Genomic DNA, 20,352 nt, shown 5'->3' with positions numbered 1-20,352 from the left:
CTCTGTATGATTTATAAGCGTTTTGAAAAGTGGGGACATGGGGCAATGTCCTGAAAAGTCACCTTCACCTTGTAATACCTGTGTCATTATACAAATTGATGTCCTCATTTGTCACAAAAACGTGCACACACTCACTCTCACACACACACACACACACACTCTCTCTCTCACACACACTCTCTCACACTCACTCTCACACACACACACACACACACTCTCTCTCACACACACTCTCTCACACACACACACACACACACACACACACACACACACACACACACACGCGTTTCTGTCAGGTGTGTAAGCGTCTGTGTGTCTTTCAGACATCATGGTGCAGGAGTATGTGCGCTTCGGCTCTCTGGACACGTACCTGAAGCGAAACCGCAACACCATCAACATCACCTGGAAGCTGGAGGTGGCTAAGCAGCTAGCATGGGCGCTACATCACCTGGTGAGCGACTCAGAATCACAGCAGCAGTGTTGGGGGTAACACATTACAAGTAACACGAGTTACATAATCAGATTACTTTAAGTAACTAGTAAAGTAACGCGTTGCTTTTTAATTTAGAAGGAAATATCTGAGTTACTTTCTCAAATACATCACACCAGTGCCTGTGTTTCTGATGTATTGAGTGACAGCTCTGGTGTTGAGAGAAATCTTACTGTAGTTCTTGACTAAATATCAACATGATCTTACTGTAGTTCTAGACTAAATCTCAACATGATCTTACTGTAGTTCTAGACTAAATATCAACATGATCTTACTGTAGTTCTAGACTAAATATCTTACTGTAGTTCTAGACTAAATATCTACATGATCTTACTGTAGTTCTAGACTAAATATCTACATGATCTTACTGTAGATCTAGACTAAATATCTACATGATCTTACTGTAGATCTAGACTAAATATCTACATGATCTTACTGTAGTTCTAGACTAAATATCTACATGATCTTACTGTAGTTCTAGACTAAATATCTACATGATCTTACTGTAGTTCTAGACTAAATATCTACATGATCTTACTGTAGTTCTAGACTAAATATCTACATGATCTTACTGTAGTTCTAGACTAAATATCTACATGATCTTACTGTAGTTCTAGACTAAATATCTACATGATCTTACTGTAGTTCTAGACTAAATATCTACATGATCTTACTGTAGTTCTAGACTAAATATCTACATGATCTTACTGTAGTTCTAGACTAAATATCAACATGATCTTACTGTAGTTCTTGACTAAATATCTACATGATCTTACTGTAGTTCTAGACTAAATATCTACATGATCTTACTGTAGTTCTAGACTAAATATCAACATGATCTTACTGTAGTTCTAGACTAAATATCAACATGATCTTACTGTAGTTCTAGACTAAATATCAACATGATCTTACTGTAGTTCTAGACTAAATATCTACATGATCTTACTGTAGATCTAGACTAAATATCTACATGATCTTACTGTAGTTCTTGACTAAATATCAACATGATCTTACTGTAGTTCTAGACTAAATCTCAACATGATCTTACTGTAGTTCTAGACTAAATATCAACATGATCTTACTGTAGTTCTAGACTAAATATCTACATGATCTTACTGTAGTTCTAGACTAAATACCAACATGATCTTACTGTAGTTCTAGATTAAATATCGACATGATCTTACTGTAGTTCTAGACTAAATATCTACATGATCTTACTGTAGTTCTAGACTAAATATCAACATGATCTTACTGTAGTTCTAGACTAAATATCTTACTGTAGTTCTAGACTAAATATCTACATGATCTTACTGTAGTTCTAGACTAAATATCTACATGATCTTACTGTAGATCTAGACTAAATATCTACATGATCTTACTGTAGATCTAGACTAAATATCTACATGATCTTACTGTAGTTCTAGACTAAATATCTACATGATCTTACTGTAGTTCTAGACTAAATATCTACATGATCTTACTGTAGTTCTAGACTAAATATCAACATGATCTTACTGTAGTTCTTGACTAAATATCTACATGATCTTACTGTAGTTCTAGACTAAATATCTACATGATCTTACTGTAGTTCTAGACTAAATATCTACATGATCTTACTGTAGTTCTAGACTAAATATCAACATGATCTTACTGTAGTTCTAGACTAAATATCAACATGATCTTACTGTAGTTCTAGACTAAATATCTACATGATCTTACTGTAGTTCTAGACTAAATATCTACATGATCTTACTGTAGTTCTAGACTAAATACCGACATGATCTTACTGTAGTTCTAGATTAAATATCGACATGATCTTACTGTAGTTCTAGACTAAATATCGACATGATCTTACTGTAGTTCTAGACTAAATATCGACATGATCTTACTGTAGTTCTAGACTAAATATCAACATGATCTTACTGTAGTTCTAGACTAAATATCTTACTGTATTTCTAGACTAAATATCTACATGATCTTACTGTAGTTCTAGACTAAATATCTACATGATCTTACTGTAGATCTAGACTAAATATCTACATGATCTTACTGTAGATCTAGACTAAATATCAACATGATCTTACTGTAGTTCTAGACTAAATATCTACATGATCTTACTGTAGATCTAGACTAAATATCAACATGATCTTACTGTAGTTCTAGACTAAATATCAACATGATCTTACTGTAGTTCTTGACTAAATATCGACATGATCTTACTGTAGTTCTAGACTAAATATCGACATGATCTTACTGTAGTTCTAGACTAAATATCGACATGATCTTACTGTAGTTCTAGACTAAATATCGACATGATCTTACTGTAGTTCTAGACTAAATATCGACATGATCTTACTGTAGTTCTTGACTAAATATCAACATGATCTTACTGTAGTTCTAGACTAAATATCAACATGATCTTACTGTAGTTCTAGACTAAATATCAACATGATCTTACTGTAGTTCTAGACTAAATATCTTACTGTATTTCTAGACTAAATATCTACATGATCTTACTGTAGTTCTAGACTAAATATCTACATGATCTTACTGTAGTTCTAGACTAAATATCTACATGATCTTACTGTAGTTCTAGACTAAATATCTTACTGTAGTTCTAGACTAAATATCTACATGATCTTACTGTAGTTCTAGACTAAATATCTACATGATCTTACTGTAGTTCTAGACTAAATATCTACATGATCTTACTGTAGTTCTAGACTAAATATCAACATGATCTTACTGTAGTTCTAGACTAAATATCTACATGATGTTACTGTAGTTCTAGACCAAATATCTACATGATCTTACTGTAGTTCTAGACCAAATATCAACATGATCTTACTGTAGTTCTAGACTAAATATCAACATGATCTTACTGTAGTTCTAGACTAAATATCTACATGATGTTACTGTAGTTCTAGACCAAATATCAACATGATCTTACTGTAGTTCTAGACTAAATGTAGTTCTAGACTAAATATCTACATGATCTTACTGTAGTTCTAGACTAAATATCTACATGATCTTACTGTAGTTCTAGACTAAATATCAACATGATCTTACTGTAGTTCTAGACTGTAGTTATTTACTCATCTCACCTGCACTAAAACACATTCAGTGTTCCTCAGAATCAATAAAAACAGTCAAATACAAACTCAGAATATTATACAAACCTGCAATAATTAAATGTTAAATAAGATAAATATCATTTATGTATTTAATTCCATTTTATTAACCAATGTTGCTGACCTTCAATGATCTAATTCATCCATACTAATAAGCGAAAATGACACATTTGTGTTTGATTTGAGTTATTTCTGAATAGTGTTGAACTTTCTTCTCCTGCGTCGTATTCTTCATGTGATTAGTTTGAGCGGCGCCCTCTACTGTACAGACCTGAATCTACATTTCCTTCAGTCTGAGCCGGATTCACTTCACTTTTGTTGTGAAAAGGCTTTGCATTTGTACAAGAAGAACTTGTTTATATTAAAAACAAACAAGCAAGCCCTGCCCAGATTTAAACAGTAACTCAAAAGTAATGTAACGCATTACTTTCCATGAAAAGTAACTAAGTAACATAATTAGTTACGTTTTTAGGGAGTAACACAATATTGTAATGCATTACTTTTGAAAGTAACTTTCCCCAACACTGCATGGCACCAGACTAACGAGAGACGTGATAATCACCGCTTGTTTCTGATCCGCAGGAGGAGAAGAACCTGATGCATGGGAACGTCTGCGCCAGGAACGTTCTGGTGACCCGAGAAGAAGACCGAAAGACAGGAACGCTTCCCTTCATCAAGCTCAGCGACCCGGGGATCAGCATCACCGTCCAGCCCAGAGAACGTGAGAGAAGCTGTATTCACATGGTTTAGAAAACGAGTCGAGTCCAGACAGCAGCGCAGAGCTGGTTTATTGAGCGGTGGGGTTTCTCCTGACGCGTGTCTGGTCTCTTCTGTCTGTAGTTCTGGTGGACCGGATCCCGTGGGTTCCTCCCGAGTGCGTGAAGGACAGTAATAACCTGAGTTTGGCAGCAGATAAGTGGAGCTTCGGCACCACGCTCTGGGAGATCTACTGCAGCGGAGAACATCCGCTCGCCGCCTACGACGCGTCTAAGGTGCAGCGGCCCTTCCACGCTTCTGTCTGCGCTGCGAGTCGCTTACTCTGACTGATGTTCTTGTGTGTCGTGCAGAAGCTGCTGTTCTATGAAGACAAGCACCAGCTTCCAGCTCCGAAGTGGACTGAACTGGCCAGCGTGATCAACAGCTGCATGGAGTACGAGCCGCTGCTGCGACCCTCGTTCAGAGCCGTCATCCGAGACCTCAACAGCCTCTTCACGCCAGGTGACGCTCACCACACGCACCGCGCGCAAACAACATGATAACCAGCGATGCAACAGTACAGCTAGTCCACAGTTCAACACGTACCTCGGTTTTAACCAGTTTTCGGATATGATAGCTTGGCACATTATTAACAACAAAAACTCCAGTAAACCTCTGTACACTGGAAAAAAGTGTGGATTATTATATGTCTGCTTAACATTTCTTTTGAGAGAGGTATTATATTTCCAAAATAGGATAGATTGGCCATTATTGAGCGCTATAAACACATGTAATGTGTGTTTCATTCATACTGGACGCCAGAGTGCAGAAAATCCACATATGCGTCACAGAAGTAATAGAACTGATGACGTTCCAGGAAATCCCTAATATGGATAAAGGCATCACTATCGCTGTAACAATGAAAATAAGATATAACGTTAAACATTTTGAATGATGAAATGTAAGGACAATAAACACTCCCCTGCGACAATATACGGTGTTCTTCAAGCATCTCTGGGATTCTCATAATGATTAAGTATATTTGCAAGCCATTTCTAATCGACTATATTAAAGTATATAATATATTTTCTGTCACAAAAGGAAGATATTTCAAACACTTGACTGATGTTGTGAAGTAAAAACAAGTTATAATGTTCTCTTTTGTCGGACAACAGTTTTAGAAAGGCTTATTGCATGTCATTACAAGAGAAGATGCTCAGCGTGTGCTGCTTTTTCAAATATAAGCGTGGTGTTTCCTAATCTCAGCACGTGAACTCACAGACACACACGCACACTCACACACACACACACACACACACACCACACACACTCACGCACCCAATTCTGAGAGAAATGAAACACACGGATATTATTTAAACCCAAAACCAAAAAAAACGCAATTCACAAGCACGTATTTAACCGTGGATGTCATACCGAACGGTTCAATATTATATTGAGAATTGTGATATCCCTAATAATAACCCGGCATCTCTGTTCCTCAGACTACGAGCTGCTGGTGGAGAGCGACACGGTTCCCAGCAGGCATCGGGCGCTGGGTCTTGCCGGAGCGTTTGAGAACCAGGAACCCACTCAGTTTGAGGCCAGACACCTGATCTTCCTCCAGCTGCTGGGGAAGGTGAGCGCTCATCATCATCATCATCAGCGCTAGTGTTTTAGACGTCACTCCCATCTGTCTGTGTCTGCAGGGAAACTTCGGCAGTGTGGAGAAGTGCCGCTATGATCCACTGCAGGACAACACGGGTGAAGTGGTCGCGGTCAAGAAGCTGCAGCACAGCACGGCCGAACACCTGCGAGACTTCGAGCGAGAAATCCAGATCCTGCGCTCGCTGCAGCACGAGAACATCGTCAAATACAAGGGAGTGTGTTACAGCGCCGGTGAGCGTCTCTCTCAGGGCCCTACCAAATCCCTTGTGTTTTTTCCTAATTTCCATTTGACTTTTTCTAGAATCTGTTTTAAAGGGGTCATATGATGTTGCTAAAAAGAACATTATTTTGTGGATTTGGTGTAATGTAATGTATGCGGTTTAAGGTTCAAAACACATTATTTTCCACATACTGTACATTATTGTTGATCCTCTATGCTCCGCCTTTCTGAAAGCTCATCGTTCTGAGAAGCGAGGTGTGCTCTGATTGGCCAGCTATCCGGTGCGTTGTGATTGGCTGAATACCTCAAGCGTGAGACGGAAAGGTTACGCTCCTCACCGTATTGTGATGCCGTGTCCCGGTGCGATGAGACTAAAACAATAAAACCCATTATAAACAAGGCATTTGTTGCATCCAGTGGGGACATAATTACTGATTATAATGACTTATACTGTCTTTTTATGTAAACATGACCATGTCTGCATTTGTGATCAGAGAAATGACAAACAACAAGCACTACTCTATGCTGCTCAAAGCTTGCGTTTGAATCATCAGTAGCAGAAACAGGCTGTGAGTCAGAAGCGTCAGACTGTTCTTGTAAAGTTGGATTTGCCTCACTTTATAGAAACAGTCTTTGAGCAGCCAGCATTGTAGGCTACTCTCTCAGGATCAGGAAACAGTCCTCCGTAAATTGCTCTGCACACACTTCAATATTTGGGTTGAACTGTTCTGGAACAGTGTTGTAAACACAACTTAACCACTGATTTCTAGTTGTGTCCTCTTTTGGAAGCCCAAACTAAGTGCTTTCTCTTTCACAACGAAACACAGCGTCTCCAGGACATGATGCCAGCGGCGGCAACAATACTACAGCCAGAATAATAGCTCCGCCTTCTTTCATTGCGTAAACGTTTGGGTTTTGGGTTATGCAAATCTCCCCACACCATGCTGTTTTAGGAGGGCGTGGACAAGTCTTAACTTTGATAAAGAATATCTCTTTGGTTTTGAGACTTTAGTCGTTGTAACTTCAGGGATCTTATCTATGCATGAACAGCTTGTAACACTCCAAAGAGAAAGGAACACTTGAAATCGCATCATATGACCCCTTTAATGATTAAATTAAAAAAATGTTATCAAAAAGCATGTCTAATTAATTGAAATCATGAAACTACACAATTTAACAGCGTTTTATTAAAAGTAACTTACATTTTTAAAGCTCTATGAAATACATTATTACTTTTTTCAAATTCAGTTTTTTTTTTACCAAATTCTGTGAATGTGTTTTCCATTCATTTTCTGGATTCCATTTTCAATGGATTTCCAATAATGTTATAATGTTTAAAAATATGTTTAAAATAATGTTTTAATTATATTTAGTAGTATATGTATTAGTAGTAGTATCATAACAATAAGTAATATAATTCTGTCATGTTAAATCTAACTCTTTATTTTGACGGGTTGTGGTGAATGCCTTTAAGTTTCTTATAATGATAGTTTTTGTCAAAAGAAACGGTAAAATGCTCATGAAGTGAGTCTCAGAGCAGCTCTAGGGATTATGCTCTCATATATTGAGGAGGCTGAGTGTCTGTGTGTGTAGTGTGTGTGTAGTGTAATATTTACAGACACTTTTTATGTCGCAGTTTGCTGACCTACTTTTGATTTATTCATTCCAAATTGGATTATACAAATTTTGTTAATTCTGCATTATACAGTAAATAACATTTTTATGACTGGATTCTGTGAAATCGTAGGGTCCTGCTGTCTGCACTGGAGCATGCTGGTCCTGATTCTCTCTCTCTGTCTGTCTTCAGGTCGTAGGAACCTGCGGCTGGTCATGGAGTATTTGCCGTTTGGTAGTTTGAGAGATTATCTTTCTAAAAACAAGGAGCGTTTCGACCACACAAAGCTGCTGCTGTACACGTCTCAGATCTGTAAGGTGCTGGAACGCCTGTCTCTCACACACATCAAGACTGATTCAGAAGAAGAGCTGAGCGTGACGTGTTTCCCTCTCTGTGTTTGTTTAGGGGATGGACTACCTGGCGTCCAAGCGCTACGTCCATCGAGATCTGGCTACCAGGAACATTCTGGTGGAGAGCGAGTTTCGTGTGAAGATCGGAGACTTCGGCCTGACTAAAGTTCTTCCTCAGGATAAGGAGTATTACACCGTCCGCGAGCCGGGCGAGAGCCCCATATTCTGGTGAGGAGATTCGGCTGAAGCTGTGTGATGAATGATCAAGAACTGCCTTATATTTCACCCCAAAATCAGGAGAAAAACAACAAGCAATGATTTTCTACCTAATGAAAATGAAGCCTTGCGCTGGGACAATAAATCGATGCATCGCAAATAGAGTCATTATTCTGCATCGATCCACTCGGGAGTGGATTCTGAGTTTAGTTTTGAACAGCAGATGGCGCTGCATGCTTTAGAAACAGCTGTACGAGACTGGTATCTAGTATCGTCTCGTAAACCCAGTCTCATATCTAGTATCGTCTCGTGAACTGGGACTCATGAACCCAATCTCGTGGTCCCAGTCTCGTATCTAGTATCGTCTCGTAAACCCAGTCTCATATCTAGTATCGTCTCGTGAACTGGGACTCATGAACCCAATCTCGTGGTCCCAGTCTCGTATCTAGTATCGTCTCGTGAACCCAGTCGTGTATCTAGTATCATCTCGTGAACCCAGTCTCGTATCTAGTATCGTCTCGTGAACCCAGTCTCGTATCTAGTATCGTCTCATGAACCCAGTCTCGTATCTAGTATCGTCTCGTGAACCCAGTCTCGTATCTAGTATCGTCTCGTGAACCCAGTCTCGTATCTAGTATCGTCTCGTGAACCCAGTCTCGCATCTAGTATCGTCTCGTGAACCCAGTCTCGTATCTAGTATCGTCTCATGAACCCAGTCTCGTATCTAGTATCGTCTCGTGAACCCAGTCTCGTATCTAGTATCGTCTCATGAACCCAGTCTCGCATCTAGTATCGTCTCATGAACCCAGTCTCGTATCTAGTATCGTCTCGTGAACCCAGTCTCGCATCTAGTATCGTCTCGTGAACCCAGTCTCGTATCTAGTATCGTCTCGTGAACCCAGTCTCGTATCTAGTATCGTCTCGTGAACCCAGTCTCGTATCTAGTATCGTCTCATGAACCCAGTCTCGTATCTAGTATCGTCTCATGAACCCAGTCTCGCATCTAGTATCGTCTCGTGAACCCAGTCTCGTATCTAGTATCGTCTCATGAACCCAGTCTCGTATCTAGTATCGTCTCGTGAACCCAGTCTCGTATCTAGTATCGTCTCGTGAACCCAGTCTCGCATCTAGTATCGTCTCGTGAACCCAGTCTCGTATCTAGTATCGTCTCGTGAACCCAGTCTCGCATCTAGTATCGTCTCGTGAACCCAGTCTCGTATCTAGTATCGTCTCGTGAACCCAGTCTCGTATCTAGTATCGTCTCATGAACCCAGTCTCGTATCTAGTATCGTCTCGTGAACCCAGTCTCGTATCTAGTATCGTCTCTTGAACCCAGTCTCGTATCTAGTATCTTCGCGTGAACCCAGTCTCGTATCTAGTATCGTCTCGTGAACCCAGTCTCGTATCTAGCATCTTCGCGTGAACCCAGTCTCGTATCTAGCATCTTCGCGTGAACCCAGTCTCGTATCTAGCATCTTCGCGTGAACCCAGTCTCGTATCTAGCATCGTCTCGTGAACCCAGTCTCGTATCTAGTATCGTCTCGTGAACCCAGTCTCGTATCTAGTATCGTCTCGTGAACCCAGTCTCGTATCTAGTATCGTCTCGTGAACCCAGTCTCGTATCTAGTATCGTCTCATGAACCCAGTCTCGTGTCTCGTATCGTCTCATGAACCCAGTCTCGTATCTAGTATCGTCTCATGAACCCAGTCTCGTGTCTCGTATCGTCTCATGAACCCAGTCTCGTATCTAGTATCGTCTCATGAACCCAGTCTCGTATCTAGTATCGTCTCATGAACCCAGTCTCGTGTCTCGTATCGTCTCATGAACCCAGTCTCGTATCTAGTATCGTCTCGTGAACCCAGTCTCGTATCTAGTATCGTCTCGTGAACCCAGTCTCGTATCTAGTATCGTCTCATGAACCCAGTCTCGTGTCTCGTATCGTCTCATGAACCCAGTCTCGTATCTAGTATCGTCTCGTGAACCCAGTCTCGTATCTAGTATCGTCTCGTGAACCCAGTCTCGTATCTAGTATCGTCTCGTGAACCCAGTCTCGTATCTAGTATCGTCTCATGAACCCAGTCTCGTGTCTCGTCTCATCTCGTGGTCCCAGTCTCGTATCTAGTATCGTCTCATGAACCCAGTCTCGTATCTAGTATAGTCTCGTGAACCCAGTCTCGTATCTAGTATCGTCTCGTGAACTGGGACTCATGAACCCAGTCTCGTATCTAGTATCATCTCGTGAACCCAGTCTCGTGTCTCGTATCGTCTCATGAACCCAGTCTCGTATCTAGTATCGTCTCATGAACCCAGTCTCGCATCTAGTATCGTCTCGTGAACCCAGTCTCGTATCTAGTATCGTCTCATGAACCCAGTCTCGCATCTAGTATCATCTCGTGAACCCAGTCTCGTATCTAGTATCGTCTCGTGAACCCAGTCTCGTGTCTCGTATCGTCTCATGAACCCAGTCTCGTATCGTCTCATGAACCCAGTCTCGTATCTAGTATCGTCTCGTGAACCCAGTCTCGTATCTAGTATCGTCTCATGAACCCAGTCTCGTATCTAGTATCGTCTCGTGGTCCCAGTCTCGCATCTAGTATCGTCTCGTGGTCCCAGTCTCGCATCTAGTATCGTCTCGTGGTCCCAGTCTCGCATCTAGTATCGTCTCGTGAACCCAGTCTCGTATTTAGTATCGTCTCGTGGTCCCAGTCTCGCATCTAGTATCGTCTCGTGAACCCAGTCTCGTATCTAGTATCGTCTCATGAACCCAGTCTCGTATCTAGTATCTTCGCGTGAACCCAGTCTCGTATCTAGTATCGTCTCGTGAACCCAGTCTCGTATTTAGTATCGTCTCGTGGTCCCAGTCTCGCATCTAGTATCGTCTCGTGAACCCAGTCTCGTATCTAGTATCGTCTCGTGAACCCAGTCTCGTATCTAGTATCTTCGCGTGAACCCAGTCTCGTATCTAGTATCGTCTCGTGAACCCAGTCTCGTATCTAGTATCGTCTCATGAACCCAGTCTCGTGTCTCGTCTCATCTCGTGGTCCCAGTCTCGTATCTAGTATCGTCTCATGAACCCAGTCTCGTATCTAGTATCGTCTCGTGAACCCAGTCTCGTATCTAGTATCGTCTCGTGAACCCAGTCTCGTGTCTCGTCTCATCTTGTGGTCCCAGTCTCGTATCTAGTATCGTCTCGTGAACCCAGTCTCGTATCTAGTATCGTCTCATGAACCCAGTCTCGTATCTAGTATCGTCTCGTGAACCCAGTCTCGTATCTAGTATCGTCTCATGAACCCAGTCTCGTGTCTCGTCTCATCTCGTGGTCCCAGTCTCGTATCTAGTATCGTCTCATGAACCCAGTCACGTATCTAGTATCGTCTCGTGAACCCAGTCTCGTATCTAGTATCGTCTCGTGAACCCAGTCTCGCATCTAGTATCATCTCGTGAACCCAGTCTCGTATCTAGTATCGTCTCGTGGTCCCAGTCTCGTATCTAGTATCGTCTCGTGAACCCAGTCTCGTATCTAGTATCGTCTCGTGGTCCCAGTCTCGTATCTAGTATCGTCTCGTGAACCCAGTCTCGTATCTAGTATCGTCTCGTGGTCCCAGTCTCGTATCTAGTATCGTCTCGTGAACCCAGTCTCGTATCTAGTATCGTCTCATGAACCCAGTCTCGTATCTAGTATCGTCTCGTGAACCCAGTCTCGTATCTAGTATCGTCTCGTGGTCCCAGTCTCGTATCTAGTATCGTCTCGTGGTCCCAGTCTCGTATCTAGTATCGTCTCGTGAACCCAGTCTCGTATCTAGTATCGTCTCATGAACCCAGTCTCGCATCTAGTATCATCTCGTGAACCCAGTCTCGTATCTAGTATCGTCTCGTGAACCCAGTCTCGTGTCTCGTATCGTCTCATGAACCCAGTCTCGTATCTAGTATCGTCTCATGAACCCAGTCTCGTGTCTCGTCTCATCTCGTGGTCCCAGTCTCGTATCTAGTATCGTCTCATGAACCCAGTCTCGTATCTAGTATCGTCTCGTGAACCCAGTCTCGTATCTAGTATCGTCTCGTGAACCCAGTCTCGTATCTAGTATCGTCTCGTATCTAGTATCGTCTCGTGAACCCAGTCTCGTGTCTCGTCTCATCTCGTGGTCCCAGTCTCGTATCTAGTATCGTCTCGTGAACCCAGTCTCGTATCTAGTATCGTCTCATGAACCCAGTCTCGTATCTAGTATCGTCTCGTGAACCCAGTCTCGTATCTAGTATCGTCTCATGAACCCAGTCACGTATCTAGTATCGTCTCGTGAACCCAGTCTCGTATCTAGTATCGTCTCATGAACCCAGTCTCGTGTCTCGTCTCATCTCGTGGTCCCAGTCTCGTATCTAGTATCGTCTCATGAACCCAGTCACGTATCTAGTATCGTCTCGTGAACCCAGTCTCGTATCTAGTATCGTCTCGTGAACCCAGTCTCGTATCTAGTATCATCTCGTGAACCCAGTCTCGTATCTAGTATCGTCTCGTGAACCCAGTCTCGTGTCTCGTCTCATCTCGTGGTCCCAGTCACGTATCTAGTATCGTCTCGTGAACCCAGTCTCGTATCTAGTATCGTCTCGTGAACCCAGTCTCGTATCTAGTATCATCTCGTGAACCCAGTCTCGTATCTAGTATCGTCTCGTGAACCCAGTCTCGTGTCTCGTCTCATCTCGTGGTCCCAGTCTCGTATCTAGTATCGTCTCGTGAACCCAGTCTCGTGTCTCGTATCGTTCTCGTGGGATAAGTGTCTCGTCACACCCCTAATTGTCAAGATGGTTTCTGGTGAAATGTGACCCGGTTCTTACAAGATTGACTCATGATCAGATGCTGATTTTTTAGTTATTGAGTGTTTTTGTGTTGATGATGATGATGATGATGTTAATGATGATGATGATGGTGTTGTGTGTTGATGAAGGTACGCACCGGAGTCTCTGACCGAGAGTAAGTTCAGTGTGGCGTCAGACGTCTGGAGCTTCGGAGTCGTTCTCTACGAACTCTTCACATACAGTGACAAATCCTGCAGTCCTCCAGCTGTAAGTGACCGACAGCATTAATGCTGACCATCTTAACGTCATAAAGTTACCAGAAACCAACCATAATTAATGGACCAGCAATCACATTACCAGGGTCTGTACTATAGAAGACCCCAGACTCATACACGTCTGCTGACTGCAGTAATAATAATGATATAATAATAATACACCATGACAGTCAAGACATGAAGGAACAAACTGTAACAGTAATTCATAGGGATGTGATATCGCGATAGCAAAACTGTCTGGAATCTGGATATTATCGTGGTCACATGACGATATGAAACGATAGGTCTTCTGGGCAAAAAGTGTAGTTTTTAAAATATATGTAAACTTCTTATTCTAACATAAAAGGTCTTTAAAGTTGTGTTTTGGGACTGAAAGCACAATATAATCTCTTCATCAAGTCTGTTTTTGGTTCAGCTGGTGATCCGGTGTTTTCTGCGTCTCAGAACGGCTCCGATCAACTCCTTTATTACACGTTCTGTGAGTTTAGCACGCGTTTCAGAACAAACTTAAGCTTTATTTATTATACTGCAGATGATTACAGAGTTTCACTAGATTTGTAGAGAGACGTGTTTTTGTAAGCTGGGGTTTCCTTCTAAATAAAATCTTAAAGTGCATTATATGAATTACTGACAGCTCGCGGTTTAAATGCAGCACAAATTCAAAATATCTCTTTAAAATCTAGAAATTTGGAAAGTTGTATTGTAATTTCCCTTCTGTAGTGTAAAGCAAAAACACCTATGAAATATTCATTTATTTTACAGTGCACTTGCTTTACAATATATGGCTATTACTGTCATTGTTGTTTTTATTATTCTATTCTAATTTGTTTGTCTTCCTAAAACAGCAGTGTGAGTGTAATTTAGACCGAGACAGTGCATCACAAATAAAAAGAGGGTTGAGTTTCACTTTAAAGTTCAGCTAGAAGTCAATTCACTGACTTTGTCACTGAAGTTTTCTTAGTTAAGATCATGGGTTAGAGCTCTTGATTTTTAACTCTCAAAGTGCATTAGATTAGAATTATTTAACTTTAAAATGTACAAAACATTTTTTTTTTTCAAATTTTTCGTCTTTTTTTTTTCTTTTAAATATCGCAATAAATATTGTATCGTGGACTTCATATCGTGATATCATCGTGTGGTGGGGTTTTGATGTGGTCAGTAATTGCTGGTGCTTGTGTCTCAGATGTTCATGGAGCAGATGGGCGAGGACAAGCAGGGCCAGATGATCGTTTATCACCTGATTGATCTGCTGAAGCGGAGCTACCGTCTGCCGGCTCCTGACGGCTGTCCGGTCGAGGTAAAGAGCGTGCGGCCGCGAGCGCATCGCAGCGAGAGCGCAGACACTGACCCGTCTGTGTATGTCTTACAGGTTCAGGCGCTGATGAAGGAGTGCTGGGCGGCGGAGCCGGGTGATCGGCCCTCGTTCAAAGACCTCGCAGAGAGAGTCGGCTCCATCCAGGACAGCAAGATCGTCTGACGCCAACATCAGTCTCCCGACGTGCTGAACGACCTCCAGGAACAACGGAAAGGCTTTACGTAAATTCTGTAAAGCCGACGTTTGCAAACGTTAATTACGTTTGTTCTTTTGTTTTATCGGTGGTTTTCAGACTATTTAAAAGGCAGGGAAGCAGAAATATGATGATGCCCTTAATAGGGCCCTATGATTTCCACGATGTGGATAACGTGGACGGAATCCAGTCATAAAATGGAGTTTACCGTATAACGCAGAATATCACGGAACTGGCAGGGTTCCCACTCGAAGCCAGATGTCAAATTCCCTGACTTTCACTGACTAAAAAGCTGAATTCCCATGACCTATAATGAATGGAAAAACAGGCCACTGTTGCGCGAAGCACTTTTTTTGCTTTTACCCCTTAAATGCACTTTGATATTTTGTATCCTTTTTTTTTTTTTACTCAAGTCTTTTGTAGCCAAAGTTCCTAAAAATGTACATTTTCTGGCATATTTGCCTTAGTTAACCGGTACAGGCTGGTGACTGCGGTTGACTGAAGTGATTGCCAGCAGATGAGAGGAAGGGAATAAGATGGCACTGAAATAATATCCCAGGGCTCAACGCTAAGGATTTTTTCAGTGGTTCAAATTATTACTTGCCCTGTTAATATTTTCACTGGCCTTGCCACAATTTTTTTTTATTTATTAAATAAACAAAATAGTTGCTGTTATCTATGTTACGCTGTATTCTAATAAATAAACTTATGACACCAATATTTTAGATATCAATAAAATTTTACAGTTCTCCATTTCAATTTTAATACCACAGCAAAAACCACTAGCCTAACTAATGTAAAGTTCAAACATTAATAAAGATAAGTGACAGCCAGTAAATAAGAACAAATTGCAAGTAATGGCAAAATTAAATATATAGCATAAAGATAGAAATGAAATTTTGCTTAAGTTTTTATGTTTGTAGGTGTTCAGATACAGAAATTGAATAATTACTTATAAAATAGCATTTGCATATTCTTCACTCTGTGTTTTTATTTGAAGTGGCAAAGCACTGCATGTTAATCATGAATCAGGAGCTGAATGAGACGCAGTTCCTGTCTCTGACAGCAGGTGGCGCTTATGGACAGTCATACAGCGTTTCCTTGGTTACCTATATTAACTCTCATTTAAATGAATTATACAGAGGCAAGATGAAAAGAAAACGCCATGTAAAGTTCCCCTCAGAAACACATTCATATGAAATTCAATATTTAGGATTCCTATATTGTGCGCATCATGAATCTTGTTCTGCCTGTTATGGTATTTTCTCCTCTTGCGTCTGTCTTCAGCATCTCTGGCCTCTGTTAATGGCTGTTTACAGACTAATAATAATAATAACGTAATATTTCCACACAAATGGCATTTGGGAAAATGATTGCAGTGCAGTTTGTGTGCAAGCCCGGAAGAGAAGATGCTCTACAATACAACAAAAAATGGCCGGTTGAACGGGTGCATGTCCTCCACTGTAAAAATTAAATATAGATTAATCATTGTTAAAGCTACAAAGTTACTTGCCAAGACGGGTATTTTTATACTTTTGTATGTATTTGCCCATTCGGCCGCAAGAAAGACGCAGAGAAACTCAATTCAGGGCTTGTGCGGCGGTCTGTTCACTCGTCACACAGAACACAGCGCTCGAGTAGCTACTGAATGGAGATGACAAACAGATCCCTGATATTCCATGACTTCAAACATTTCTTAATTCCCTTGAATAGACCTTCCATTTTCCAGAAATTCCATGACCCGTGGGAACTTGAATTGTCAAAGTTTGGATGAATTAATCAAAAGGAGGTCATTACACTTCAATCAAATTGTGATATGGACTAGTATTTGTAAATATTAAGCTGCAAAAAGACTATTTCTAAATGAATCCAGTGTCTCTGTGTGAATGAATGGCGCAGACATGCAGTTTTGTTTACTACACACATACTGAAGCAAGCAACGCTCACAAAGTGGTTTAAAAGTGGATGCTAAACGTTTGGTTCAATTTGAAGACATTGTGCCAGAAATCTATTAAAGTGCCTCTATTATGTGTTTTTGAAGATGATCTTTCATGCAGTGTGACACAGCTGTAAGTGAATGAAAACGTCCTGCACAGTTTTAAACCTGAAAGTGCTCCGTGTGTAAAGTTATCGTCTCTCAAAAGAAAGAGTCGACTCTGAATCATTGAAACGAGTCGTTTTTAAAACCAATCCCAAGCCGTTTCCTGCTGACGTCAACATCAAATATTAGCATATTGCCCGCACACTTGTGTTGGTCTGAATAAAAATGCAAATTCAGCGTTAAAAATAGCTGTTTCCCTGGTAACGCCGTACACAAATCAGCACTGAGCTCACAAAAATGTGGAAAATTAATCGTTTTTTGACTTTGCATGAACCCTGTTGTTGCAGACTCCCAAAACCCATAAATGACCCTTTCATTACCCATAACTGGGGCACTTTCATATTGTTCAGTAGAATGCACATACTAGCTACTACTAAAATTATTAAAACTTGATTTTTTAAAGAATAATCACACCATATTTCTTCCTTTTTTAAATATTAATAGTAAATCCCCTTTGTTTGCCAAAAACAGAGTTTTGTTTAATTTTCAATACTTAAAAGATAACTGAAATTAATGTTTTATTCCTTCATTTGATGAAAACGTTAAATACACAACACAATTTCTAAGGGAAAAACATTTCATGAGGCTATTTTAAGAATAAATGAAGTTGTTTTTATGAATTCAAATCATTAGATAAAACACAGAATTTGGAAACAATAAAACATGGTGGGAAAATATTAAGCATTTCATAGGGTCCTAAACATGTCATTTTTGTTCAACTTTAAATGAATTGATGTGAAATTGTGTATGTTTCGTAATAATAATTCTACTATTAAAAAGGAGTTCGGAAAAATTTAAATGGAAAAAATAATTAGGATGGATTTCATCGGGCCCTACCTTATAAAGACACAAAGAAACATTGCCATTTAATTGTTTTTAAGAAAAGATAAGGATACAAATAAGATCTGTGATTTGTATTCTCCACTCAATATAAGAATACAAGAGATCATTTCAGATCAGTTGGTATGTATTTCTATGTTGTTGTTCTGTCATTGTTTCATGAATTAAAGTTTGAAAAGGAGCTGAACGTCCCTCAGAAGATGCTCCTGTGTTCAGTCCGAGACGTGTGGAAGATAAAAGACAAACATCATTAGTCTGAAATCTTTTTTGCATCCAAAATAAAAGTTTATGTTTTCGCAGTGTATGTGTGTGTACTGTATATATTTATTATGTATATATAAATACACACATGTGCATGTAAATATTTAAGAAAAATGTTGTTTATATTTTAAATATATTTCTATTTAATATAAATACATGTAAATATGTTTGTAATATATATATGCTGTATGTGTGTGTATTTATATATAGTAATAATAATTGTTTTGGATGTGATTAATGGATTTACATTTACATTTATTCATTTAGCTGATGCTTTTATCCAAAGCGACTTACAATTGCTATATATGTCAGAGGTCGCACGCCTCTGGAGCAACTAGGGGTTAAGTGTCTTGCTCAGGGACACATTGGTGTCTCACAGTGGATTCGAACCCGGGTCTCTCACACCAAAGGCATGTGTCTTATCCACTGCGCCATCACCACCCATTGATTGACAGTAATTGTAATGTCTGGTGTTTATAGGAGTATTCAGTGGCATGTCTGCAGATGTCTGTGTGTGGCGTTAGTGTTTCTGTTTATAGGAGTATTCAGTGGCATGTCTGCGGATGTCTGCGTGTGGCGTTAGCGGTTCTGTTTATAGGAGTATTCAGTGGCATGTCTGCGGATGTCTGCGTGTGGCGTTAGCGTTTCTGTGAGCGTGGGCTGGTTTGGTGCTCAGACTGAGAGCAGATCCTGAACTCTAACGCTGGGTGTTCAACACACACTGGTGAAAACATCCTGATAATAATCGTTTCTGCTCATTTGTGTTTCTGCTGGCTTGATTTTATAAAGATATTTTCGATTCCAGCAGAACCACAGCAGCTGAAGTTCATTTTCATCTCAAACACCTGCCTTTCTCTTCCACTCAATTATTCTTTTATATTATTTTTAGTATTTTTGTGAGGTACACTGCTGTACTGAATGTTAAAGATGCTCCAAAGATATGAAAGCAATGTTTACTTTTCTCTATAAAACCAAGTAAATAAAACTATTTTACAAATAACAGTTGTTTGTGTTTTATCAGTGTGTGTGTGTTTTATTAAATCATGCCATTCTCCAGACCGAGGAACAGAAGCAAGACTCGTTCAAAGCGAAGTACAGATGAACAGAACAGTGAAGTTATGTCGAGTTAAATGAGAACAGAACTGATCAGTTCATTCATTAAAACAGCTCAGTTTTTACTAGAATGCACTCTCTAGTGTTTAACAAACAAAGTGTGTTTGATGTGAAGAAAACGTCGCCAGTTCTGGTTATTATTTTGATTATTTGCAGTCAGTGACTAAAATTAAAAATTAAAATATTGACTGCTCGGCGGCAGCACAAACACCTGCGTCTTACCTTCTCTAGCGCTTCCGGTTGCGTCATCCTCCACGTTCAGCTGCGCTACATTCGTCATGACGTCATTCAGACCAGCAGCACGCGATTGTTTGCTCATTTAAATATCCTAATTTCAGCGTAGTCGCGTCACTCACGCCACGTCTGCTTTTGAAATAAATTTCTCCCATCAAAGTAAAAACCACACATGAACATTAAATAAACTTTACAATAGTTTTAGAAATAAAGGTGGAAAATGAAAAGCGTGTTAAAAAACAAACCTTCATTTGAAGTTCATCAGCATCATCCTGAGCGCTGTTCTGGGATCTGTGCTAGCTCCCATTAAAACAGTACTACCGTCAAATTATGATTTATTAGCTGCACCTAACCTACCCTACAGTAAAGCAAATACAGTAATTATGTGTTATTCAGGGGTTTGGCTAGAAATGATACAGCTATGGCCAGAAACCAACAATACATTATTTTTTCTATCTATTACATTGTGTTTTATTAAAGGGTTAGTTCACCCCAAAATTAAAGTTCTGTCATTAATTACTGTCCCTCATGTCGTTCCAAACCCGTGAGACCTTCGTTCATCTCCGGAACACAAATTAAGATATTTTTGATGAAATCCGAGAGCTTTCCGAAGCTCCATAGACAGCAAGGCAACTGAAATGTTCCCAAATTTATTCAGCAATTCTTCTTTCACCATTTTGGAGAGTACCCCAGAAAGTAATCAGCGTTGTTTATGTCCAGCATGCGCGCGCTTTCTACTAAACGCAAACTACGCTGATTATAGACATGGAATATTTTACTATGTTTCTGGATCTGGGGACATTTCAGTTGCCTTGCTGTCTATGGAGCTTCAGAAAGCTCTCGGA

The 20,352-nt window shown here is 40.2% G+C and overlaps 1 protein-coding gene across 2 annotated transcripts in view; it reads left to right on the top strand.

Annotated features, from left to right (window-relative positions):
- Positions 1–17,855, top strand: part of LOC306862215 (tyrosine-protein kinase JAK2-like) — a 28,963-nt gene extending 11,108 nt beyond the window's left edge. The window contains exons 14-24 of one of the 2 annotated variants that reach the window (XR_013783552.1): positions 324–451; positions 4,204–4,342; positions 4,462–4,613; positions 4,689–4,839; positions 5,820–5,953; positions 6,024–6,213; positions 8,010–8,129; positions 8,223–8,395; positions 13,325–13,442; positions 14,634–14,747; positions 14,820–15,937. Coding sequence is in view for 1 of the 2 variants with exons in the window: in XM_079404949.1 (XP_079261075.1) it covers positions 324–451; positions 4,204–4,342; positions 4,462–4,613; positions 4,689–4,839; positions 5,820–5,953; positions 6,024–6,213; positions 8,010–8,134; positions 8,223–8,395; positions 13,325–13,442; positions 14,634–14,747; positions 14,820–14,927 (1,532 nt within the window). In the remaining variant the exon portion in view is untranslated. Of the gene's footprint in view, positions 1–323; positions 452–4,203; positions 4,343–4,461; positions 4,614–4,688; positions 4,840–5,819; positions 5,954–6,023; positions 6,214–8,009; positions 8,135–8,222; positions 8,396–13,324; positions 13,443–14,633; positions 14,748–14,819 lie in introns of both variants that reach the window. The other variant, XM_079404949.1, reaches the window with a different exon arrangement.
- Positions 17,856–20,352: the final 2,497 nt, after the last annotated feature.

Source organism: Barbus barbus (genome assembly GCF_936440315.1).
Source record: "Barbus barbus genome assembly, chromosome: 43".
Classification (NCBI taxonomy): domain Eukaryota; kingdom Metazoa; phylum Chordata; class Actinopteri; order Cypriniformes; family Cyprinidae; genus Barbus; species Barbus barbus.
Note: the sequence above shows the minus strand (reverse complement) of the source record. Positions and strands in the feature narration are given on the sequence as shown.